Source organism: Oryzias latipes, chromosome 8 (genome assembly GCF_053564925.1).
Source record: "Oryzias latipes strain Hd-rR chromosome 8, Olatipes_Hd-rR_3.1".
Classification (NCBI taxonomy): domain Eukaryota; kingdom Metazoa; phylum Chordata; class Actinopteri; order Beloniformes; family Adrianichthyidae; genus Oryzias; species Oryzias latipes.
The window spans coordinates 24796838-24822762 of record NC_136244.1 but is presented as its reverse complement, the minus strand read 5'-3'; the positions used below and the strand labels follow the sequence as shown (position 1 = coordinate 24822762).

Here is a 25925-nt window from a genome sequence, read left to right as displayed (position 1 = left end):
GCGGTGAAGTTTCCACTATTATTCAACTCCAGCAGGTGCAGCCTCGCTCCTCTATTCCAGATCACTTTCTACAAATTAGAAAAATCATTTTGCAAGAACTTTATTAAAAAGTTTCACTAAATTTATTGGCAGCATTAATTCCAGAAGCATTTGCTTTTAAAAAAAACAAAAAATACTCAATTCAATCTGTCATTTCATTTTAGCTTTTGGCCAAATATTTGTGTTTAAAGGATACAAAAGAGTGTGCTAGAATTCCACAAACAAAGGATCAAAAACATAATAAAATATACCAATAATAAAAAATACAAACAATAAAGAAGTTGAATTTTCTTAATATAAAAGTTTCATTTCTTACACACATTTCTGAATAAAATGTGTATGAATAAGTGCAAATATTAATGATTAGGAGCAATTATGATATCAAGAAGATGGCATCATTTTCTTTTATTTCTTGGTTTTCTAATCAATTCATAGAGACATATCTTTAATATATTTAACATTATTTTTGTCCTTTGTTTTGTTGCTGAAATTGCTTGAAATAAACCAATTAAAAAAATCAAACGAAACCGTTTTAAATGGTGTTCTCTGATGTTTCTAAAACGGACTATAGGTTGCTTCATCGCTTTAATTTTCTAAGGATGATGCAGCCCCTACCATGGTACCACCTACAGATGTTAGGTTTCTGCAAAGTTCTTCATGGTTCTGTTGTTTGGGTAAAGATTAATCGAGGTAAGAACATGCAGAACAACTGTTATAAAGTGATTAAAGTCAGGAAAGTTCAGGAAATATTCTATAAAAGTCAATTAAAGAGAAAAACAAGACTATCTACAGGCCTGAAGAAGCGGGATTTTTTATTTCTGTGTATTATCTGCTATGAAATGATCAATTATTAACAGATAAAGTTCCAGAAAAGGTTTGTTTCTAACTTTGAAGCTGCCGTTTTCATTGCCAAGGACGGTGCAGGGAGCTTATTTTAGTTAGAAAACGTCTGCGAGCGCAGAGAGTAATCAGTGTTACTGTGCACAAGAGTAAACATTCACAAGTGTCCCCTGGGTTCTATCCCAGGATTGGTTTGTCCTACTTAGCATTCTAAGTGAAACATTTTAAATCATCCTGAACATCTGAACTTGGATCTGTCCTCAGGGGTACTTTTGATTAAAAGATCAAATTAACTGAGCCCATAAAAGCACAGAGAGACGAAGAGCCGCAGACGGCACAGCTCTCTGGATTTATGGAGGCGCATGCTCTTATTTGACACGTGACCCTGGATCCATTCTCTTCACAACTGGTCTCCTCAAATGGATGCTCCTCTCACTTTCTACTCATTGTTGGTGCTTTTATCTTGTTGCTCGTGAAGCTGCAGGATGTGTGACTGATAGCATGACACAAACCAGACAAATGTACGCAGGCTTTAACCAGCCTGACTTTAGCACGCTTAGAGGAACTTTGGGAAGACAAAAGCTGTTAATGTTGGGCTGGAGACAGAAAGGTGTGCCTTCAGGAGTGTGAGAGCACGCTGCTTTGATAGGTGAGTCTTCCTCACCTGAAGCGAAGGTTATCGTTGGGCAAATTAACGCATTTGTTCAACAGCACAGCTTCTGCTCAGACTGACGCTCGCTCTGTTTTTCCCCCTCCGTGCAGAGCTGCCTCCTGATGGTAAGAGACATGAACGTGTTAGCGTCTGTTAGTGTATCAACTGACAAGCAAACACCTTACAAAGGTTATATCAATTTACTTGAAAAAGAAGCAAGTGAGCACACAAAGTAGCAGCTTTTATTTTTTATTTTTTACTGTCAAGATAAGACTGTACCTGCTGGCAGGTTATAGCAGAGTCAACCCTAATGTGACGTCTTCAGAGGTGATCTGGGGAGTTTCTTTGCTGCTTGCAGATCAGTCTGATCCATTGTTTTCAAAAAGTTTTAGATGATATGTAGCAGAACTGTAGTTTTAGCTCAAAACAACCATGTAGCAGGAAAAAACCTGACCTTAGAAGAGGAAGGAAGGTTATTGGTTTCTTTACCCTCAAATTAGATGAACAAATTGAATGAATTTTCAGAAGCGGGTTTTAAGGGTTTGCTTGGTCCCTTTGTACTGTGTCGTCCACTGTGTCTCCATATCACAGAAGTTTTGTTTTGATTCGCCCTGTGTCATCCACTCTGCAGATGAAGCGCCAGGAGAAAACCCAGAGGTGAGCGGTCTGTTCGTGCAGAAGCCAGAGAGCGTCACCGCCACCAAAGGTATGGCGAACGGCCGGCCATCAAACACTTGAATTAAATGCTCTATGTCGGGGGGGTGGACGTGGACGGACCGTGGCTTCCAATAAATCGCAGCGTCTCATATCTGGTAACTGCAGGGAAGGACATCACGTTTGTGGCTAAAGTGGACTCCTCAAGCCTGACCAGGAAGCCGGCCATGAAGTGGCTGAAGGGGAAGTGGCTGGATCTGGTCAGCAAGGCTGGAAAGCACCTGCAGTTCAAGGAGTCTTATGACAGGAACACCAAGGTACAAGATCTGTGGTTAGAGTTTGGGCAGGAAGTGGATCTCCATTTGTTAAGACCTTTAAAATGACTTTATTGAAACTGGAACATATTGAATTCAGAATTAAATACTCTAATTATATGAAGTATGTTCTGCAAAAATGCTCTTGTATGAAAAATGTAATAAATTATGTTTAGGATCTTTTTAGAACTTTTTGGGAAACAAAGAAGTAAATCTGAGCAAATTCCCGTCTGATTTGAGTGGAAAAATGCTCAATCTGGCAGCACTGTCTAAATGGTGTGAAATGGTTTATTTCCAAAATTATTCTATTATCACAACATTTGAAGATAAAAGTATTGGTATTGGTATCATCAATACTAGCCCTGTAATTTTCGATACTCAAATTCCCGGTATCGTCCACCCCAACACAAACTCCCGCAATTATGATGCATCCATTTGTAGACGACTAGATCCGTGTACGTTTTTGATTTTGTCGCCTGAGGTGGAGTCTGGGTTAAGTAATATTGTTCCAATACTGCTCGCCGTTTTGTTGTGGCGGTAATGTTAGGTTGGGGTGTGAGAGATCTAAAAATGTCATAATCCTAATTTAAAGAGCACCGGGAACGCTCTTGAGATAGATCAACAGATAAGCGGAGTGTGACTTTAATTCTGTAAATGTGAGCATGAGTATCTGAAAGACCAATGATGGGTGTCATCATTATGATGGCTGATGTTCCTATTTGACATAAAAGCTCCCAGACACCTCTATCCATCTTCAAGAGAAAAACGTGTTCACATTTGACTTATTGGATATATATTTTTATTTTATCTAAAAAAAACAACAACAGTTTTTACCAACCAGAGTAACTAAATGATGATTATTCCATTGAAAAAAAGAAAAATAGATTGCCCTAAGTCCGTTCTAACGTAAACACAGATTAAAAATATTTATGATGGAGGTTGCACAAGTTTTCTGAGCATGTCAGTCATATTTTTATTATTTGCAAGGATCAAGAACGAACACAGTGGAGCAAAAAAACAGCAGCTGTTAAATAATCAGCTTTTGTTCACAACAGTTGCGATGTGTGAAGGATTGCGTGTAACTGTCACTGTCTGTCAGCTCTAAAATGATGCACATAATGATCTGCATCTGCAAGACTGCAGTTTGTTTTTCCGTTAGTGTCACGGACATCACAGCCTCGCCAACACACGATGAAATATGCCCAAATAAAAACACACACTCTTGCAATTAGCATAAAATGAACCGTGATTCATGTGAAGTCCAACTCGACTCAGAAAAGCAGCCATGTCACTTTAAGGTAAGGTGTCGCGATGGCTTTATGTCAGCGTGCTCTGGGAGTGTGATGGTGAGCACGTACCGCATATCCGTGCGTGTACCTATGTGGTTGCAGCTCTTTTAATTGCATGCGTTCTTATCATCCCCTCTCTCTGTCAGATCTACACTTACGAGATGAGCATCATCAAAGTGGTGGATGGAGACGCAGGTGGCTACCGCTGCGAGGTCACCTCCAAAGACAAGTGCGACAGCTGCACATTCGAAGTCTCTGTGCAGGGTGGGTCTGCAGACAGACACTTAATCACATTATTGTCATCTTCCATTCAGCATGTCCACTATTACTATGTAACTGACTTTGTCAGCCAATAACTCAGTGAGTGTGATACACATTAGGTCCTATCATTTAGTGGCCTCACGAGGTCATCAGTCCATTATTCGTGTGGTGCTCCAGCCTGCTGTGTGATGAATTAACCTAGCTGCGCTCTCACCAGCCCTTCTCTTCCTGTCTGCTCTCAGCGGCACAAGTGGATCAGCAGGACAACATCTTGGAGGCTTTTAAGCGATCGTAAGTGTCAGAGCTGGCAAGGGTCTGCTCAACATGTCACCCGTCACAGTGTCTCCCATATGCTCCTCTGTAGATCGCTGCCTCTGGGCATCTGTCATTCTTACCGAGCGCCTCTGCCCATGTGTCTGTCAATCCCTCACTGTTAGCAGACTTTGTTCCAGCAAGTCACTCACTCAGTCTATCATCTCTCTCTTACTGTCACGTCTCAACGAGTCTGCTGCCTCACTCTTCTGCATCTCAAGGAGCGTCTTGTAACAACACTCTCACATGTCTCAGCAATAGCCCATTAGGAGGCCTTTGCTGCTTTGTGGGATGCAACAGTTTCCCTGCTGACTGTGCAGCTTTCTTGCTTTTACTGTAAGTGTGCTTACGTTCCATATTTGGAAACTGCGCTCAAAAATAATGTTTCCATTATTGTTTTGGGCTGTGTTAGAACGGCGCAGGAAAAAAAAAAGGCGGCATCACATTACGGTTCAGACAGGTTCTCAGTCTGCTTACTTACAGAATGTGGATACGAGGGGGAGGTAGGACGCAGGAAGGGGGGGCAGCTGTGATAAATCAAAACTGAGATGTTGGGTGTAATTGAAATATGCTGCTAGAGTGGTAAACACATCATCTTTTGGAGGGCATGCAGCTCAGCCTCCAGAAGTTAACTCTGAGGATGCCGTTTCAAATAAAATGCATTTCTCTGTGTGTTTGCTTTAACAAGGGCAGCCGCATCACACACATGAAGTTTGATTGCTTTTTTCATGAATACTAAACATGTGTGAGGCCTGGCGTGTGTGCAGAGAGTGGCAGAGAGAAAAACGAACCCTGAAGTTAAGGGACGACGTGTTGTCACACCGCAGAGATGGGAAAAGATGCACACATATTTCTGCAGAATTTGACGCTCAGACAGGCACAGCTTGTCTTCATTCTCCAAATCTGACTGAAATACAGAACGACAAAGAATCAAAATGAGTAGAACAATTGGAAGTCCTTGAGGAGATGACAGAATCCCTGTTAATGAGTTGATCTGGTCAGAAAAAGAAGAACCACAATCACAATATTACATGGCGGTAGTAGCTTCGTAATGCGGGACTTGAAAAATCATTGTCTATCTGTGAAGATAAATCTGTGTTCTGAGCAGAGAAAATTCAGGAGTTGAAGCAGAGGTCAGCATTTATGAGTAGCTGAACGTGGGGAACACATTACAGAAATCTGGAAGTTCTGGAGCAACACAGCCAGAGTCTGGGACCAACTCCCTGCTGAGAGACTAAAAATGGCTGTGCACTGACGGTCTGCCAGGAGTAATGGAAGAATCCTCTGCAGAAAAGGTGTGTGGGACTTGTAGGCTCTTCCCCTGAGGACTTCAGGCTGCCGCCGCTGAAGTCCTCCCTCTGAAAACATCCCTAAAGAACAATCTCCATTAAAATGACACGTGTAGAGTTTGTCCATGAATTCTAACCTTAAATAAACTCACAACTCCTAATAGTTTAACATATATAAAATTACGTGATCCTGTTCTGAGGGAAAGTTAAGAAATATGTCTGATAGGGGAGGAACGTGTCTTTTGATCAATACAAACAAAACGGAGTATAAAAGTCCAAATATGATAATCACTTCTTTGATGACCCACTCCAATGAAAATTGGTGTTTTGAACATGTTCTTGTGGCATTTTTTCATGATGGAAGATACATAAAAAGAAAATTAGGATTGCTGCATATTTCTGCTGCAAGCTGGCAGGAGAGCATTTAAACAGAGAGCTCTCAGCAGTGAGGAGGGAAGGAGGGGTGGGGGTACTCTGCTCAAGTGGTCCCACCCACAACTAACTACTGCCGCTCCCAGGTTTTAAGATTTTGGCTAAAAACAGCATAATAATAATTAAGAGACTGCCAGGACCGCTTTGAAAATAGATGATCGGAGGGGGTCTTTAGTAGATGTAAACTTTTCGTTCTGTTCTGAGCAAAAGTCAGACATTTCTGGTAGGCGAGAAATATTTCTTATGGTCAATGCAAACAAAACTGAGTATAAACGTACAAAAATGTTTATCAGTGATAAAAAATGTTTTCTTGTACACAATCCACCCCTAACCAGGTACAAACTTGGAGGGCTTAGCCCCGCCCCCATGACCCTAAAGGAGATGAAGCTGGTATAGGAACCGGATTCTATGTACAGTTTGTTATATGTCTAAAGAAAAGCCCAAACTCCTCATTTTGCGCCCCAGGCATGAGGGGAGTTTCCTCTTCATCATCTGGCCTCCTCTGTGTCTGGTTGGCGGACTGAAAGGGCTTCAAAGGAAACCCATCCTGCAGAATGTACACTGCAGGCGGACACCGCACTCTGGGAGGGTTTGACAGCATTTCAAAAACACTCACAGCCTGCATTTGTTTGATTCCACTTTAACTTTAGTCTTGGCGAGTAAATGGGTACACCCATTTAAGTATTAATGTCAAGATAATGTTTCAGAGCTGGGAGATGAAATAATGAGCCCAGACTTTTGCCTGTGATGCACCACAAACTGCAGCTCCAAGCATTCTTGTTTTCATGTAGATCATTTTCAGGGGCGGGGCGTGATTGACTGGCTGCATTGCTGCTTTGGATTTGTTTTTAATCACTTCATCGTTTTTCCATGTTGCTTTTTTACGATAAATTATTTAGTCATGGAAGTTTGTATTTTGCCTCTTCAGTCATCGGGCTTTATTGTGAGTTTTTGTCCTGATTTTTCACATCAGTGAGTGTTAGCGCAGTGTTAAGGCTCTCCGACATAATGAAGAGGATGCGGACAGGGCGCCCAGCGAACGCAGCTCAATGTTCAGCCAACCATTTGACGGTTACGTGTGTTTTTGTGAACAAGGACATTATGGCCCTAGGAGGTTTTACCCCTATCAGAATCTCAGGGAGACGCTGGATGGATGTTATCCTTGGATGAACTGTTCATCCATGGGATGAGCGTGATTACCCAGAATGACTTTGGGCACACTGGCATTCATCTCAAACTCGGGGGAGCTCTGTGGAAGACTCATAAAGAAACATGCAGCATAGGGGCTTTTCTGAAATCATTCACAGGAGAATACAGAAAAAAATGTGGATTAATTGTCAATTTCTGCCCATTATGAGCTGAAGACAAAAAGTACGAGAAGCAAACCAAGCAAAGTCCCTTATCCGATCGTCCAAACCACTGTTCCTGTTGATCTTCAACTCAAACAGAATTTTTAAAACTGGTTTCAAATCGTTTCCATTGATCTTTTAACTAATTTGAAAAACACCTGTCGTTTTCTAGAACATAGTTTCTGCAGAGCAGCAGTGGTTAATTAGAAAATTCAACTCAGAGTTGTGGGCGGGGCCGTTTGCGTCAAGCAAGCCCGCCCCCTTTCCCATCCTGTTGCTGAGAGCTCTCTGCTTACATGTTTTACTGTTAGCCCCTTTCACCCCCAACCTAACATTAGCTGTGCAAGAAAAATGGTGAGAAATATATCCTAATATATGCAGTCGTACAGTTTTTATCCGAATTCCAGCTCAGACTAGGAAAACAATGACGTTCACGGATGTAATTGTCTACAAGTTGCATCAGAAGGGAGCGTAGCAGGAAGCTTGTGGCCCAACAAGCGCATTTTCCACGTCACAAATACGATCTCCTTCAAACGATTCACATTGATTTGAACAAAGAAAATCCCAGAGCTACTTTAATTAAGCGTAATTTTCTTTACATGTGTCCTTCATCATCAGAAAAATGCCACAAGAACATGTGGGTTTTTACGTCACACTAAAAATAAGGAAAAAAAAAACATAAAAAGGACAGAACTGCTTAGCTTGCCTATTTAAACTAAACAAATTAAAATATTACAGACCGGGAGGAGGGAAATGTTGTCGTTCACATTTCGACACATCACATAAAGGATCGCCATAGCTAATCATCATCTATTGGTTCATGCAAGTGGTTAGGCAGAGATTTTTACGCTGGATGCCCTTCCTGACACAACCCTGTGTTTAGACTGGGCTAGGGACGGGCACAGAGATACCCAGACTCGGGCAGAAACTGCATTCAAACAAGGTTATGTTTATTTCCTTTGCGTTTTGAAGCCTTTAAGGCATTCCCAGCAGACTGGACACCCTGCTCAGACGCTTTGGGATTTTTGACTATTTAGCTGCTAACGGTAACATTTTTGTAGTAATTTATGTCTTATCCCTGAATGCCAACACATTCACTTCCCTGCTACTGATCATCTCATTCGATCATTGTCTCTTAGAGCTACTGAAAATCTTTTATTTAAAACCACAGCAGCCAAAATGAATTAATGAGTCCAAGCGCCTAAGTGGGTCTGTCTGAGAATAATTACAAAAGATACAGTCATAAAATTTTATTTCCTCATTTAAACATCTTCATAACAAAGCATCTGCCTGCTTTGTTCATTTTGTAGTAAAATGCTGTATTTTTGGCTTGTTTTTCAGCTGCGTTTACAGTGTGTGATGTTCCCAATGATCTTCATGCTCGTTCCTGTCATGTCTGCTGTTTACGTGTTGCTTGTCTGCCGAGCTTTTTGTCTGTCGCTTGAATTTAGGGCATGATGATAGCATGTAGTCCTCGTCAGGCGCTTCTGCTCTGTCTTCTCTCTCACCCTATTTTTGCACCTGTCAGAACACAAGATGAAAGACGGGCAAGACAGCAAGACACACACACACACACACATTTTTGCTCTACCGTTTGTGCTTTTGTTGGGGTTTGGAGGAAACTGTACTTCATAGACCCATGCATCTCTTGTATCATGAAGTGGAGTGATTAAAAAATGACATCTTTTCTGTTTTATCTACAGTGGAGATGCAGGTGAGGATGCAGGTGAGCTGGACTTCAGCGCACTGCTGAAGAAAAGGTGAGCTTGTCTCCAGAGAGACCTCCTCTAAGTCCATGTGTCGCAGTTTGATTCTCAGTCTGATTTATCTTCTCAGAAAGGGGAAGAAACCAGAAGAGCCAAAGGAGGAAGTGGATGTTTGGGAAATTTTAAAGGCAGCCAAGCCCTGCGACTATGAGAAGATAGCCTTCCAGTATGGCATCACAGACCTGAGGGGCATGCTGAAGATGCTGAAGAAGATGAAGGGGGAAACCAAGAAGAGCGATGGTGAGCAGCAGAGGAGAGACGGGGAGATATTATGAGCAGACTGAGCACGGGGGGGGTGAGACAGCGGGGAGGAAACGAGACCCTTTTAATGCAGGAGGCTGTAAACACCAGCAGCGTTTTAAAGCCTTGAGGGAGAAGTTATAGATCAGGGGGGGGGTTAGCTCATGATTGCTGGCAGTTCGCTCTTACGGGTTATTTTGCTATCAAAGCTGCAGTAGAATTATCCTAACTTGACGTCTTTTTTTTGACCAGTTTTCCTGTCAAAGCTGGATCCGGCCTATTCTGTGGACCACGGCAAGAGGATCCAGCTCACAGTGGAAGTGGCTGATCCTAACGCTACCATCCAGTGGTTGAAAAATGGACAGGAAATCAAACCGTCAGCCAAGTGAGCCACCACAGAGATTTTATGTCTGTGTGCACAAAAAAGCAAGTCACAGGGAGTAATGATCACAAAATGACCAAAGAAACAAAAACCACAGAACAAACTTAGCTGGAAAATATAAGAACCAGTTAGTGTTTGCTCACTGAGCTTCTAGTTTACCTGCCACACCGGAGCCAATTTCAGAAATATTAATCAAATTCAGTTCATTTCATCCTTACATTTGAATGAATTCCAAGTATTTCTAGACTGTTACAATGCAATAAAGTCCAGATCCTCCCATTTATTCATGTATTTAACTTTATTGTTGTTACTGCTTAGGTTTCTCCTTTAGTATTCTATTTCGAACAACCCTACCCTTCCGAATGCCCCTACACTTGGCGGGGTAAAGAGAAGCCGGAGGGGTAGGGAAGAAATTGGATTTGGCCTAAACAAACTAAAAAATAAAAATTGTTTAGGAAAAAAAACAAAACAAGAACACCTTAATAATTATAAAAGTCCCGAAAAGTACAAAAAAGGACCAAAACAAAACACTGGAACATCTGTTACAGGCAAACCTGAGAGGATTTAGAAACTGCTACAAAACGAATGCTATGCTTTAATCCCAGCTGCCCCTTCGGGTGGATACAGGCTGTCTGCGGGGCGAAAACTGGGAGAACCTGTATGAGGCATGCAGGTCCAAGATCGTAAGCCACTCGGTGAGCCTGTAAAGAGAAAATGTTCATGCACATTTATTTCTTCTGGTAAGTGTGCGCTCCTGGTGTGCAGCCTGACTGTTAGAAACAAGGAAATAAGACAGTTGGAGTGGACATCCTACAGGCACCTACATTTCACGTGCACACCCCATGCGGTCAGTAAGAGGCCAACACTTACTCCTTACTAACGACTAGTTCGTTAGACACACACGGAACAATCGCCGGACATCTACGAATGAGGAACGCAAGAAAAAATTATGAATTGCGTATGTCACACATGTATCATGAAAAACCAAAATTTCCTATGGGAAAAATACGCAAAATGTACACAGTGACTTTGTGACACAGCCTTAAGGCATTAAGAACAAGCAGAGGGAAGCTACGCAGCGAGGAAAGCGATGAAACGTCCAAAACATCCAACAGCATTCATCCTCCTCATTGGAGGAATTGTTTGTCCTTTCTGCTGTGGTCCACCTGCTGCAAGAAGTGGAACAGAAATGGTGTCACTAGATAACACGTTATTAGTAAAATGTACAAACGGAACATGTATACTGCTGATCAAATCAAAGCAGTCGGATAAGACCTGTAGATTTTTAGTTCGCTGTAAAAGCTTCACTACTTGACTCAATTTCACCAAATTTAAACTTTTGAATGATGTGTTGCGCTTCCAATTAATCCACAATCTAACTGTAGCATCCTTGAGCAGAAAGAATCATTGGCAGAAAAACTTCCAACACCAATAGACTCCAAAAAAACCATTAACACAAAAACCTTCATTCATGGCTTGGAACAGCAGCTTGATGATCATGACAGCTTTTTATTTCATTTCTACTATCTTAGCAGTTGGTTTCTTGAAAATCTCTTTTAGGTAAATGACAAAATTTGTAACGATTGGTACGTGAACTTCCTGCTTGGCATGTCTTGCACAGTTGTAATGAGAAGAAGGCTGTTTCCAGGTTAACCAGAGAGAGCATTTCATGTCAAAAAGTTTACTTAAATCCTCGCTGGAACGGCTACGAGAGCGGCTTGAGTTTTGAGCCTCCGTGTCTGCCTCTCATCGTTCCCTCTCCTCCTTCAAAGGCTGCTTTTGGTGTTTTATTGAAGAGGGTACAGCTGTTGCAAATGGTCTTTTTTTCCCCCAACAGCTCTATCATCTGCTATTTTAAGAATCTTCATGCTGTTTGTAGAAAGTAAGGCAGCCAACTTTCTGTTATCATTAGGAGTGTTAGCATTGGAGAGGAGGCTTTTATTACGCACAGAACGCAGCCTCCCTGGAGTTCCTGCCAAGCAGAGCGCTTTGACCACGAAGCTCCAACCTGACTAAAAGTCATTGAAAGGAACAGGTTTTGTACTTACAATTAGGAAAAACTGGCAGAGTTATGAAAAGAGGCTTAAAAGCAGCACCATTTTTTAACTTCTGGGCTTCTTGCGTAAAATCAGGCCTCTAACTTGCATTACACCATGATCCGGGTGAATACAATCACACACCCATGCACTTTCACATTCACACCTAGGGACAATTTAGAGTAACCACAGTGAAGATGTACACTAAAAAGAGAAGTTCCGGTTACATAGCCCAAGTTTTCTATATGGTATACCAATTATTAACATAGACAATAAAACAAAATAAAAAGAACCAGGGGCTCATACCTTATTCCACAGTTTATCACAACAACGAGACAGTAGAAAAGATGAGTGATTTTTAGAGTTTCCTTTAAACCGTTTGGTTAATTTGGTTGATCATCATGATAGGTATATCCGAATTCTAATCCGCTGCAGTCGCAGTCGCTGCGGGCTATGTAGCCATTACCATGACAACGCGCCACAGAGCCTATCAAATAGCCCGCTTTTTGAGAAAAAGCTATTCAATATTAAAAATGAAAGAACAAAAAGTTGAATGAAAACATATTTCTTTCGTAAGTGACCATGGTATAAGCAGGACAATGCCCGTCCGTTAATTTCTGATAAAGCTTACCTCGTCGGGCATTATCAGTTACGTAACACACTGATGCCCCTGCCAACAAACTTTCTCCAAAATAAAAGTTTACTTGCTGATCAGCCAATAATAATTCTTCTTCTTTGGTGTGCCCACATATAATCACGTTACTCTGAAAGGACTTGGAGTAGTCTGTTGATGTAAAGGCAGCAGCCTGTAACCAAGGTAACTTTTTTTTTTTTCATCAGCCCTTCTTTCATGTTGCTTTGTGAATTCAGTCACCGTGTTTTTACACTGCATGCATACCGCGTATGCGTGTTGCAGACACAACTCTGGAGGTCTGCATGCAAATCGGAGTCACTGTGACGCCATCATTCTCTGAACGCTGTTGTTCATTGATCTCTGCTTTGTGTTAATGTCCCCCCTCATGTGTGTGTGTGCAGGTATGTGTTTGAGAACGTGGGAAACAAGAGGACACTCACTATCAACAAGTGCAACCTGTCGGATGACGCAGCTTATGAGTGCGTGGTTGGGGAGGAGAAGAGCTTCACCGAGGTTTTTGTCAAAGGTATATGAGTCACTGTCTTCCAGGAGGGGGAGTTTTTCTGCTCGCTTTAACAAACGCTGTCATTTGAGCTCCAAGAAGCTTGTCAGCTCGGTTCCCTTCATGTGTTTCTGCTGTTGTCTGTTTTTAAGTGCTTTTATGCCACACAGCTCCATGCAACACTGTAATATGCACACTCCTTTTTAATGCATTCAGGAAAAAGAAAAGATTTAGAAAAAATAATTAAGTCACTAGAACTATTTTCCAAATATAATAACAGACAATCCACCATTTGAGCCACTTTATTAGCAGCATCTTTGCAACATTAGACAGCCAGTTGCTTAATATTCTGCATTACTAATATTATTGTCTGTGGGAACAACTGTCAAAATAAATCCATATTTGGAGGAAAGACTCCTGGTTTTTGTCAGTTAAATGCAGCTTTCTCTTATTTTGAAGTCTGGCTCTTTTTTTAGCCAAAAAAGAAACTTTCCAAATAAACGTCTTTTTTGTTTGTTGGGAGTTTCAATTTAGCGGTCGGGGGAACCACTTTATATAAGTAGCAGAAGTATCTTTGCTCTTTGACCACTTGATTTGACACGTGTCAAGAATGAGCTGAACGTGGGGGAGGGAATCCAGCAGTTTTCCCAAAATAAAACTTTTCCAGAATCAGGACATAAAGAAAATGTAAAAAAGCTCATGTCTTCTTTTTCCAACTTTCCCACAGACCAATAACAATCCGCAGCCCGGGGGTTGGGGACGACTGCTCTATACCCTATTATACTTTGCACCAAAAGGCTATGGTTAAGGATGGGGAATATCCAGACAAACTCTGTCTATGGGCTTGAAAACACAATCATATATTTTAGAAACCACTTAAATATTTCATGCCAGAAGGGATGCATTTTTGCACATGTCCAGAAAAGATGGGATCAAAGAGCCCTCCACAGATCTGCATCTATCACACAAGGGGGATAGATTCTATTTAATTTAACTTTGGAGTAATGAAGTCTGATTTGAAATTGAATTACCTTGGCTAGAGCATTAATCGAGCACCAGTGCATCCTGGTGAGGCTTTCTCCTCAACCCCAAGTCTTTCTCCCCGGCTTCCATCAAATATGGGAAACTAAAATGTTGGGAAAATAATTTGACATAATGTATATTTCCCTTTTGAAGATGGAGGAATCCTGTGAAGGGGAATGAAAAAACTGTTTTTCAAAGAGATTTTCTAAATGAAGAACACATTAGTGCCGATTAACTACTTCACTGATTCCTGATTTTCAAAGTGTAATGTAGGAATTGAAACACTTTTCCTTTGGCTCTATAAAAGAAGCATTTAATTTTTTTTTTACAGATTTTAAAGTGACCACACCTCTTAACGTCCAACTGTCAAAAGCTAAATGTGAATTGATGGAGTGAATGCATAATTTCAGTGAGGTTCTTAATTGCATCCACATTTTGAGGCATTAGAAAATGGTTGGGTGTTTCATTTTTGTTCACAAATCAAATCAAATCAAATCAGAGTTACGTAATTTTTCCGGTAGGAACTCCTTTTTCTGGTGGGAACACAGTCATCAATAAAATCAACACAACAAATAGTATAAACTCAGACCTGCTGAAGCAACCGAGAAAAAAAATCTGATAGTAAAGTGCTTTTTTTATGTTTTTGGTGATGGATCAGATAAAATTGAGAATTCTGGGAAGTACAAACATTGGGATACTTCATTCCTTCTTCTTTCCTAATCTGTTTATTTCATGTGACGACCGACTACGGTGGCCGTTTTGGTTCATTTTTTTCGCTCCGAAGACGGATTATTTTCAGACTGAGGAATCTCAGAGCGACCTGCAGCTCAGTCCTATTGGAAACAAACCGAGACCACCTCAAAGATGGGTCGGAGAGCAGTTCCCGGTCCCGGACCAAGGTCCCGATTGGGTGTTTTCAGACTGAAAATTTGTTCTGGATTATCAGGGGAAACGAACTCTGGTTCACTTAAAGCGGACCAAATGTGTCCAGTCTGAATACACCTTAAGGCTTCAGTGAATCAAAGCTATCTGCCCAGTCATTATGCGACCATGAGCATCGGTTTGCCCTTTGGCTGACGCTCAGGACGCCCAGGAATGGCCTTTTTTTTTTAGAAACCCAACCCGACGACCGCTCTCAACTACTCTCAGCCAATGATTTTGATGTTCAGCCGCCTCCAGGTCAACCACATATCGTTTTTTTTTTTAATCAATATTTTATTATTTGAACCAAAAATATTCTGTCTCTTTTAGTGCTTTGATAACAGCTGATCATTATTCTCAGGTAAAAGCTTTTTAATAAAGCCATCACATTACATTATGCGACATATTGTATAATCTTCCTGTCAAATCAAATCAGCAGGGCCTATGTAATCAGGCTAATTGCTTTAAATTTGTCATATCTTTTCTGTGTCTCTTTTAATAAATGTAAAAGTGTCTTGTGCTTCTATATTAATTCAGCTCTTCAGACGTCTGCCCATCCTGCTTTTACATAATCAGATCCGTATATGAAGATGCATGCTGTGGAGATACAGGCCTCATGCACCCAAACTCTTTCTGCTCCGGGGAGGACAAAACCTGCTAATGTCGCTGTTTGCAAACACCGACACATTATTGTTCATTTATGTAAACTTCAGTGGAGGCAGAGAGGAATTGAGCAGATAAAAGCATCAAGAAGTAGCTTGAATAAAAACAAAAAACAAGAATAAATGATTCTAATTACTCTAAGGTTTTTGTGTCTTCAGCAGAAACGCAAGAAAATTCAATGTTTTTGTTTAGCAGAAACCCATCATTCCTTCATTTTCTTTTCAAAGTAAATCTGCAGTTAAATGAATTCTTAACTATTTTTTTTAAAGCAGTGGAAACTCCCAGCCCTCCATCAGCTTTTAATTTTAAATCGACACAGTAAAATCTTCACTGTCTCTCAGTTGAGTCTTGCCAAAAACCCAGTACTTTTCTGTTATACTGTGTATTTACGTAAAAACAACAACAGATACAGCATATTTCATGGTTATTGGCTACACAATAACATTTAGAAAAAGAAAACATGGTTGCTGAAAGTTTTAATGTCTAATTTTGTGATGATTTGGCTTAGAAATCCTTTAAACACAACCAGGTTTTCTGCATCTTTGCAGCTCTTCTGTTGCCTTAAGGGTGCATTAAACTAGGCATCAGTTTGTTATTTTTCATTTTTTTATATATCATATGAAAAATGTCCAAAATCGTCTAAACTTTGGTGCAAACCAAACACATCTCTGCTTGAAAATTTGGTGAGATGAACTCATTCTGTGAGCATGGATTTAGTATCAGGCAAAATATAGAAAATGTGAATCAGCATGTTGCTCTTAAAGGCTACAACTTTACTATAGAGACTTAACAGAACATTCTAGCACACTGCATGGTCACGTGCTAAATTCAAAGTGTTTCTACGCATTGGACTGGAATGATGGTTGATCGGTTATGTGGCTGCATCACATATGTATTGTCTGCTGTGATGCACTTGGTCATTTTTATGTTAAAGTAAATCCATTTATTTGGTTTACATTCTTGTTGGAATATAAATACATTAATCGATCAGTCGTTACACCCCTGGTTCAAGCCTCAATATTAAGTTCATACCTTTGTTTTGGTTTAATCTATACATTGTGTATTACAGAATTATTTTAATGTACTAATATGCAAGTAACAATGAAGGAAAACATTTCAGTTGGCTCACTAAGCCTGGTATAATAAAAGAAAACAAAAATTAATATTCTTCCTAAATTTGGAATAATCTATATTTGACACTTTTATCGTGGAACTAAAGGTATGTAAGGATGCTACTATACATTTCCCCATAATTAAGCTCAATGGTGTAACACACAAATTGGTTTTAAAAAGAGAATTGTGGCATCCTTAATACTTGGAGTGTTTTCTCTGTGGTCAAATTCAACGACTATAACAACTGTAATTAAAATATATATTGTAAATTTTTTGACATGTGACCATTGAATCCATTGAATAAGTGAAGGTGAACGCCCATGAGCCAAGTATTTGGGTGACACTGCCCCTAAAGTATTAGCTGTTGTAACGCAGGACATTGTCCAGAAGGTTCAGTCACAAAAATGCAATGAGAAAGAAAGAAGCAAACACAAATGTCAAGCTTTTTAGCTTTTTTCCTGCCCAACTGAGTCGATTCTTCTGGATTACTAAAGGCTAAAAGCACCCTAAAGGCAATGACAATAATATTAAAACTAAAAGGACAAGGAGAAAACCTCTGAAGCTTAACCCTCCCCACAAAGCCACTGCGTTATGACCCATTACGCTGAAGTAATGTCCTCCCCAGCAACGCTCTGTATACACCAACATAAAAGTACAACCTCACTTTCAAGCAGCCTATAGCTATTTTACTTTTCTCACTTATTCTGTGTGTGTTCCTGACAGAAACATATTCCTCTGTTTTTATTCAAAAAAAGCACATTTTGCACTGAAGGCATCCAGTCATTTGGTGTGGCCTGCAGTCAAATTGCTCATGTTTTCGTGGCGCTGTGACTGGGGCTCAGAGAGTGTGTGAGCTCACCGGCTGAGAGTATTAAAATGTCTGGAGGGGGACTGGCTGCTGACGATGACAAACTGCTGGGCCTAGCAGAGCATCAAGCACCACACCATGTGGTTACACAATGTGAGCCCCGCTCCCTCAGGAGACTCCACGTACCTTCCACCTCCACATGACGGATCAGTTTGGGGGTTTTGATAAGGACTTTAGGTGTATGTTGAGGTGTGATTCAAGCGCAAACAATGTCTTGCGTTGGTTTTTGTGCGACTGTGCTGTAAGTGTGACTGGGCAGCTTTCTAAATGAAATACTAACAGAGGCAACAATCATACTAGCTTTTTTGAATTTAATAAACACACGTATTTACGTCGATACAACTAATATGATCTAAACAATTTCCATTTTTTCCCTTTTTTCCTTCAGAGCCTCCAGTCACCATCACCAAACTGCTTGATGATGTTCATACTGTCGAGGGTGAGAAGGTGGTTTTTGAAGTGGAAGTCTCGGAGGAAGGAGCCAACGTCAAATGGTGAACTGTTGGGCTTTATTTGACTTTACACGAGCATGAAAATTCAAATACAGCTGCATGTGCTCTCTTTTGTTTTCTGCCACAAACCTTCTTCAATCTGTTGTAACTGGATAAGGTTCAGAGGAGGTTTATGAAAAGCATATTTGAGAGGAATAAGGGAGACTTATTAGGGCACAAAGCAACACTTTTGATGTAAATAAGAGAGAAGAAAAAGGCCGGCAGTACATTCTATATGTGTGCAAAGAAGCAAGTTATGTTGGCTATTTATTCCAAGTCTGCGCACTCGATGCATAACTGCTACAGTGCGGCAGCTGTAGATTACAGCTACTGAAATGAAGTACGTCTAGGACGGCTAATAAAATAGATTTTTAAAGTAATTTAAAGGAGTTTATTGGTTTACTACAAGAAGAATTATGTTCTTTGTTAAAAAAATACTCTGTAGAGTAAAATACACAAACAATACAAGTAAATGAATGACTTACATAGACTTAAAGCATTTTCTGCATTACATAAATATATTGATGTTTTTGTTGAGATTATAATACAAAATGTTTGTAATAAAATGAAGAAGTTTAAGTTTAATGCCAGTCACAATGAGAACAGACTGATTTCCTGGGGAAGTAATCTAACCAATGCTCGCTTGCTCTTCTCTGATTTCGTTAACGACAATCTCCAGGCTGAACTGTTGGGAAATCAGCTACTAGGTAAAAAAAGCAACAAGACTCTCATAGCTGTTTGCTATTAATTTTTCCTTCATACATTTATTTCTAGATTTTTATGGAAAACTATCCACTTGGATGACTCACTACAACCTAAAACAAGAAAACAACTAAGACCTTAGTCACAACTACAGGTTGATATGGGCTTTCTGAAAGAGAAAAGTTGGTAAATCTGTACGGAGCACAAAGATGGCCCGGGGGATATTTTAAGGTCGTAGACCACTCAGTGAGCCCATAAGGTGAAAATGTTCATGTACATTTTTTTCCACATGCATGCTGCAGGCAACGTGAACACTTATACAACACAGGTAAGTAAGGGTGAGGTAGGTTAGATTCAGGCGAAACCTGTGTACTGGACCCGTTAGAAATAAATGCGTGCTTGCTTGACTGTTAGAAATGAGAAAATTAGATAATCAGACTGTAGTTTGTGGGCATCCTGCGGGCATCCTGCGGGCACTTTCACCAGCACACCCTGTGCACAAAGCATAAGGGGCGTTCAGTAAGGAACCAATACTTGCACCTTAGTAAGGACCAGAGTGTGGCGTAAGGACACCACACAACAGCATCACTCGTATGTCATAAGTGCGTGGGACTTATTTTAGCCTCACAAATCCTTCACAAGACACTTACCACACGCACAACTATGGTATGTTCCATTTTCATGATGTCCTTTGAGGGGCCCGTACGAGTCTCAAGACCTGCTCCCCTTTTATGATGTGGCTGCTCCTCTCCCCCCTTCCACGGACCCAGACAGCCCAAAAACCTGCAGAGCCTGTACAGGTGCTTGTTGACTAAGGGTTTTGTGTTTTCAACTGGAATGAAAGGCGCAATACAAATAAATAAAGTTTGAGTTTAAGGCATTAAATGGTTCTACCTTGGCCTACACTTATATTTGGAGTCACTATCTTCCTGCAGGATGAACCCCTGACCAGCCAGGCCCATCTGCTTTGCATTACATAAAGCTGCATAGGTTCAATATGCCTCTAACTCTTTGAAAAGTCACCAACATAAGGGTCTGCAGGATCACCGATGTATATTTTTTTTACCTTTCACACTTAATGTCCAATCTTTGCATCGAACTACATGTTTCCAATTTAAAAAATATAATATAACAAAGAAGAATAAAAACAAACAAACTTAGATTTTAGCTGCCCCTCGAAAGAAAGCGCAGCCTAAATCAGAACCGAAGAGGAAACAAGACTTCTGGAAATGGAAGTAATGTAATAACATGTTACGTAAACCTAGTGTGGTCATTGGCCTCACACTCGTGTATGTGCAGAACAAACAACATAGGGAGAAAGGACAAAGACAAACTCTGCAGATTCATGTTACCGACCCATAACACTCCTCCCATCTCTGCAGAATTTCATAAACTCACAACCTCCTGATGTTCTTCTTTGTGCAGCTTTACCACGTTCTGTTTCAGGCCTGAGTACAGCGGTGTGCTTGACGGTGGCGTCACTGCTAATAGAATTCCATCACCCAGAAGAAGTGTGTATGCTCACATCAGTATTATTATGCTTATCGCTGCAAGTGTGAAAGGCCCTTTTATCCTTAGCTGAAGCTCCACTGGTGCTGGTTATGTATTCAACAAGAGCAACCATGTTGATCTTACCAGGTTTAAAAGAGGCAGCCTTTGGCATATAAAACTCTGGCTTTGGGTTCAAGCCAACCTGCCAGCCTGTTAGTCTCCTCTTATCTTCGTTGCACACCTCTCTTAAGCCAAACCATGTAGAACGTTGCTGAAATGTCAATCAGAAGCTCTTCCTCTCCTCTCTGAAGTGTCCAAAATCCTTTTTTCTCTCTCTACAGGATGAAAGATGGAGATGAGCTGAACAGAGAAACAGCAGGTTCAAAGTATCGCTTCAAAAAAGATGGGAAAAAGCACATTTTGATCATAAATGAGGCAACAAGAGAGGATATTGGAACGTATTACGTCTTTACCAGCGGTGGAGAGTCAAAGGCAGAGCTGGAAGTTGAAGGTATTCCTTTCCAATACAAAAATGATGGTGACATTAGGAGTAGATATAAAACAGAAAACAAAAATGTGCTTAAAAAAAAAAAATATACAGAATCATATATATATATATATATATTTTTAAAGCACATTTTATATATATTTATATATATATATATATATAATTTCATTTATCACTTATCAAAAAAAGTAAATGAAAACACAATAGACAACAATGCTGGATGTGATGGATGGTTGTCAAAAACCCACAAGGGGCCTAACATGTGGCAACCCCCCTCATAATGAGTTTATAAGCTAAAAAACAATACCGTCAAGTAAAAACAATACATATTCAATTCGTGCAATTACATACTTATATCAAACTAAAATAGACGTGCCATATGGAAAAGTACCATTATTAGGAAGAAACCTCTTTAGAGGTTTTTAAAAAGAGTTTGTGAGAGTTCTTTGAAAGGGGAAGGAAGACTGTTCCAAATTTTACATCCTCTCTATAAGACACTAAACTGTGACTGAGTTGTGCGAGAGAAAGGTGCTCCGATGAGACAGCCACCCAGAGTCGGGAATTCATGAAATTCATTATTAAAATTGAACATGTTGGTGAAATGTTGAGAAAGAAGTTTTGAAAATTTGAAACAATTTGAAAGTAGTTGGATGAGAAAACTCCAGAAGATTTAAAATAACCGCTTGTTTTTAAAGCTCAGCGACACAAAATTGAGATTTTCATGAAAAAATTTAATCTGTACATCTTGACGCCTTCCCCTCTGACAAGCATGAAAGGCAATAAATTAGTCATTACCGATGTCACAATTAATATTCCTTCATTAATCCCCTGTATCGCTAGTTTATCACACTCTTCGTCATACTCATTTTCTTTTACACCTCCAACACTGGTATTTGGCTTCAACCATCAAGATGTGACAGTCACTGCAGACTTGCAAGCCAGATGAGGCTCCTAATTGATTACTGTGTGAGAGGATGAAGCCACGGTCTCCTCGAAACCAGCACATTACACAGTAGGATTTTAATCAGTTACACCATTAGATTTTAATGTCAAAAGTTTCTCAGAAAAGAATAACTCAACATCTTTTAGAAATGTGCTCATTTACCGTCTTGTACATCCAATTCTAAGATTTCTCAGCTGTATTTAATACAAATCTGACAAAAAAGAGGGTTTGAAGCTTGAGTGAAGAATATACGTTACGCCATAAAAAGACGTTATTAAAAACATAATTTAATCAACTATATACTTTAAATCAGGGATTTTAGTAAAATCAGCTTCACGATGGGAGAAAAATACAAAACGAAGATGATTTCATTTTTTTCAGAGCATAAAATAAGATTGATGTTAAAAAAGCAAAGACAAGATGTTTTATTTTAAAATTCCTCAAAGCTTTTTGCAGAAATGTCTGCTTAGTGAGCCAAGTTTAGTGCGGTTTAATAAAAAACCAACAAAAGCAGTCATCTACAAATCACTTCAAAGAAAGCAAATCTCAGCCAGTTGGTCAGAAAACTGATAGAATCAGTGTAAACTGATAAATCAAACCAATAGTAGGTTTGATAACAGCAGGTCAGAAGATTTTTCCCCCCAAAACAAATCTTTTCTTTTTTTTAATGATAAACTTATAGGCAAAAAAAAAAAGGTTTGTCAGTAGTGCATTTCTAACTGTGCACAGAGATAAGCAGAAATAATAAAATTACACCTTTGGCATTGCTAAAGGCTCGTCCTCGGGCCATTAACCCTTGTGCTATCCTAGGTACTTTAACATTGGGAGTTGGGTCATCTAGACCCACTAGACAGACACTGGTGTCCATGGATTACATGAAATCTTTCCACCTTTATCCTCCTTTGTCATGGTAGGGAGAACACGTCAATGTAAGGGTGGGGTCATCTAAGATAGCACAAGGGTTAAAGGCCACCTCAAACGATCAGCTTTGGCAATAGGAAAGCTTTAAGTCAAGGGTGGAGGTGGTGTCTGCCTCCAAAACTGTAGGCTCCAAGAGTTGATTCCAACAAAGATTAACTCTCACACAAACATTTAAAGAATTAATGCCAAAACCAATGCAAGCATTGAATGTGTGTAGTGACACAAGGCCAACGCTTATGTTCAAGGTTCTAGTATTTATTTCTGCTCAGCTCTGTATTCCACACACCTACGGACTCATAACAGGGCATGGATGCAGAGGCTGCGTATGGAGTATAATGATGCCCTCTGGATTATACTAAAAAGCCTCTGTAGACGCTGTTTTGTGTCGCCAAGAAACCAAACTTCTCACAAACTCGCCGAAACACATGGTGTATAATTAGAAAGGCCGGGACGTCCTTATTCAAGAACATCAGTTCTTAGAAGAGAACCTTAAATGAGTAAAGAACACATACAAAAAAACAATTGTCCCCTACAGAGGACATAATGGAATGGTCGAGTTCTCAGTAGGATAGAATGTATATGTCAATTTTCTATTCTATTCTATAGGTTATATTTTTAGTATATTCAGTGTATTTCTAACTTTGTATGTCTATGAATTTCTAACTAGTCCTTTAAATTGTTAGGAGTGTAAATCCTACCACAGCGACACTGAACTGCTTAGAAAAACTGTCACAGAAAAACAACATGGTTCTCATTCAGAAACAAGGCCAGCATGCTGAGGTGCCTTCATATTAATCAAAATTATGAAATGTATGTATTTAATTCTCCAGCATTAGTGGAAAGAATGTGCAACACTTGGAAATTATTTTTAAGGTTAGGAGTCAAATGATCTGCAACTTGTAATGTAAACCATTACATATGTTTAACAATAATGAAGTATAGAAACACCGGGATCTTTTTCGATGTTTTTATTTGCTTTCCTGCTGCAGAAAAAGAGCTGGAGGTTCTTCAGAGCATCGCTGATCTGACACTGAAGGCAGCAGAACAGGCCGTGTTCAAGTGTGAGGTCTCGGATGAAAAGGTCACGGGGAAATGGTTTAAGGACGGCGTTGAAGTTGAAGCCAGTGATCGCATCAAAATATCCCACATTGGAAGGTATTTCTGCTCATTGGGTTGCCTTTAAAAAAAAAAAGGTGATATAAATACATTTTATATATATTTCTAAAAATTCCAGACTCTTTTTTTTCTCTCTCTGCTGCAGTGAGACATGGCTTTCAAGCTGCCACAAACTTAAAAAAAACAATTGTGTTCGCTAAGAATGTTTTGCTTTTATTTGTTAACTATTGATCTTTTTTTACATTTTCGCCACCAAAATCCAAATAAATATAATATAACAGTACCGGCAAATACAACAAAATAGAGAAGTTCATTATTTTAAAAGAAATTTTCATTATTTCATTATTTAAATAGTGTTACTCAATGATTTTGTGGTTCAAGGTGATGCTAAATTAAGCGGCGTCCTGGCTTATTTGGTACGATGCAAATTAGCGACATACGGCATAAAGAGGTTTTATTAAAAAAAGTGTCAGATTTTAATGGAAAGTCTGTAATGCTAAAAAAAAACTTTTCTTGCCAAAGATAAACTGTCATGACAGGACAGGTTAGAGTCAGCCACAAATCATGAGAAAGCTGGTTGCACATTGAATTATGCCCATCTTAATTATATCCAAACACACTGAAAATAGACAGTGTCATTTCCCCTTCTTTTAGTCTTTTTTCCTTCACACGCAGTTTCACACATTCAAACTCACACAAACACACAACCATAAGCAATATCTTCCACATGGCTTGGCAAGCCATCACCTGAGGGTTTTCTTAGTTGTTTGACCCATTTTTTTGGGATACACTGCAATCAGTGAGGCTCCAATTTCTCACACACATGCACACACTTTTCTAACACCCACATGCAGCGTACACGCGCAGAGGGTTTGAGGTTTCTCTCAGTAATCCCTCCATCATTTCAGCCTCTGGCAGCAGATCTGCCACGGCGACCACGGTCACACAAGGTGAAAGCCATTTAGTTTGTTTCTCCTTTTTGCAATTTTGCCTGTGTGAGAATGTCGCCAAGACAACTGTCCTTTGCATAAACGCATGTCATAACAAGCGTTGTCTCCCTGGTTACTCCTGGTAATGTCTTCAGGACCCACAAGCTGACAATTGATGATGTGAAGCCCTCAGATGCTGGAGATTATACCTTTGTCCCAGATGGCTATGCACTTTCCCTGTCGGCAAAACTCAATTTCTTGGGTGAGAGAGAAGCATGGACTGGTTCATGAATCATTTATGCTGTTTCGATGGTAAACCAGGCATTTTTAAAAGGTCTGATTGTATATTTTTCTTCACAGAGATCAAGATTGATTATATTCCCCGACAAGGTAATTTTTCTTTCTTCTTTTTACTTATCATGCGTGTTACGTTTGGGCTGAAAATCTTCTGTATTTGGCCAGACGTCTCAGACGTCAATCAGTTTTTATTTCACCTAAACTACCGATTCAGTTAATGGAAAGCTCTTTTGATGAAGCAATGATGAGCAGTGACCAAAACAGGTAATGGTGCTGTCCCAAGGCCTCGGCATCATAAATTCAACGCAGATGGGTCATTAAATCGCAGATATCAGAGGGCAAGAATGAATTTTAACGACATTTTAAACAGCATTTTAGGTTATATAGATAGAGCCCAAATTGCATCCAACAATTATAAATGTTTTCTGAACTTGTTAATCTAGAAAAAAAAACACAATTTATATTAAAATGTCAATAGTTCATCCATTACATTCAAGACATTTTGCAGGTAATTCAATTTCTAAGATGAATATCATCAGCTGAGAAAAAAGAAAGCCTGCTTGCCTGCTAAGAGAGACTTAAGGATAAAGTAGATACATTTAAGAATCCAAAAAAAAATAGTAAAGCAGAAATCCAGATTAATTTCACTTTAAAGACCCATTCTGATCATTTTTTTAAAATATGTTTTCAAAGCGTTCCAGGTGGTCTATTAATTTTTATTATGTCGTTCTTAGCCCAAATAAAAACACCTGTTGTTTTCTAGGACACGGTTTCTGCGTAGCAACTGGAGTTTATTCGAATTGTGCCTCTAAGTTGTTGGGGGGACTGTTGGCGGGTAGCAACCCTGCCCCCTCTTCCCATCCCTGTTGCTGAAAGCTTGGAGCAGGCAGGTTGTGGCCCAGCTGCAAAAACAGACCTCTTAGAAAATAAAAATGAAAAAATACTGCA

The 25925-nt window shown here is 39.8% G+C and overlaps 1 protein-coding gene across 5 annotated transcripts in view; it reads left to right on the top strand.

Annotated features, from left to right (window-relative positions):
- Nucleotides 1-25925, top strand: part of mybpc2a (myosin binding protein Ca) — a 64695-nt gene that overhangs the window by 27092 nt on the left and 11678 nt on the right. For 3 of the 5 annotated variants that reach the window (XM_078951862.1, XM_011477804.4, XM_078951864.1), the window contains 14 exons: nt 1642-1656; nt 2163-2237; nt 2354-2502; nt 3935-4052; nt 4292-4340; nt 9135-9191; nt 9268-9437; nt 9690-9822; nt 12891-13015; nt 17968-18073; nt 20605-20774; nt 23625-23790; nt 24836-24942; nt 25041-25070. In XM_078951862.1, the coding sequence (XP_078807988.1) occupies nt 1642-1656; nt 2163-2237; nt 2354-2502; nt 3935-4052; nt 4292-4340; nt 9135-9191; nt 9268-9437; nt 9690-9822; nt 12891-13015; nt 17968-18073; nt 20605-20774; nt 23625-23790; nt 24836-24942; nt 25041-25070 (1470 nt within the window). The remainder of the gene's footprint in view (nt 1-1641; nt 1657-2162; nt 2238-2353; nt 2503-3934; nt 4053-4291; nt 4341-9134; nt 9192-9267; nt 9438-9689; nt 9823-12890; nt 13016-17967; nt 18074-20604; nt 20775-23624; nt 23791-24835; nt 24943-25040; nt 25071-25925) is intronic. The other 2 variants (XM_023957339.2, XM_078951865.1) reach the window with 1 other exon arrangement.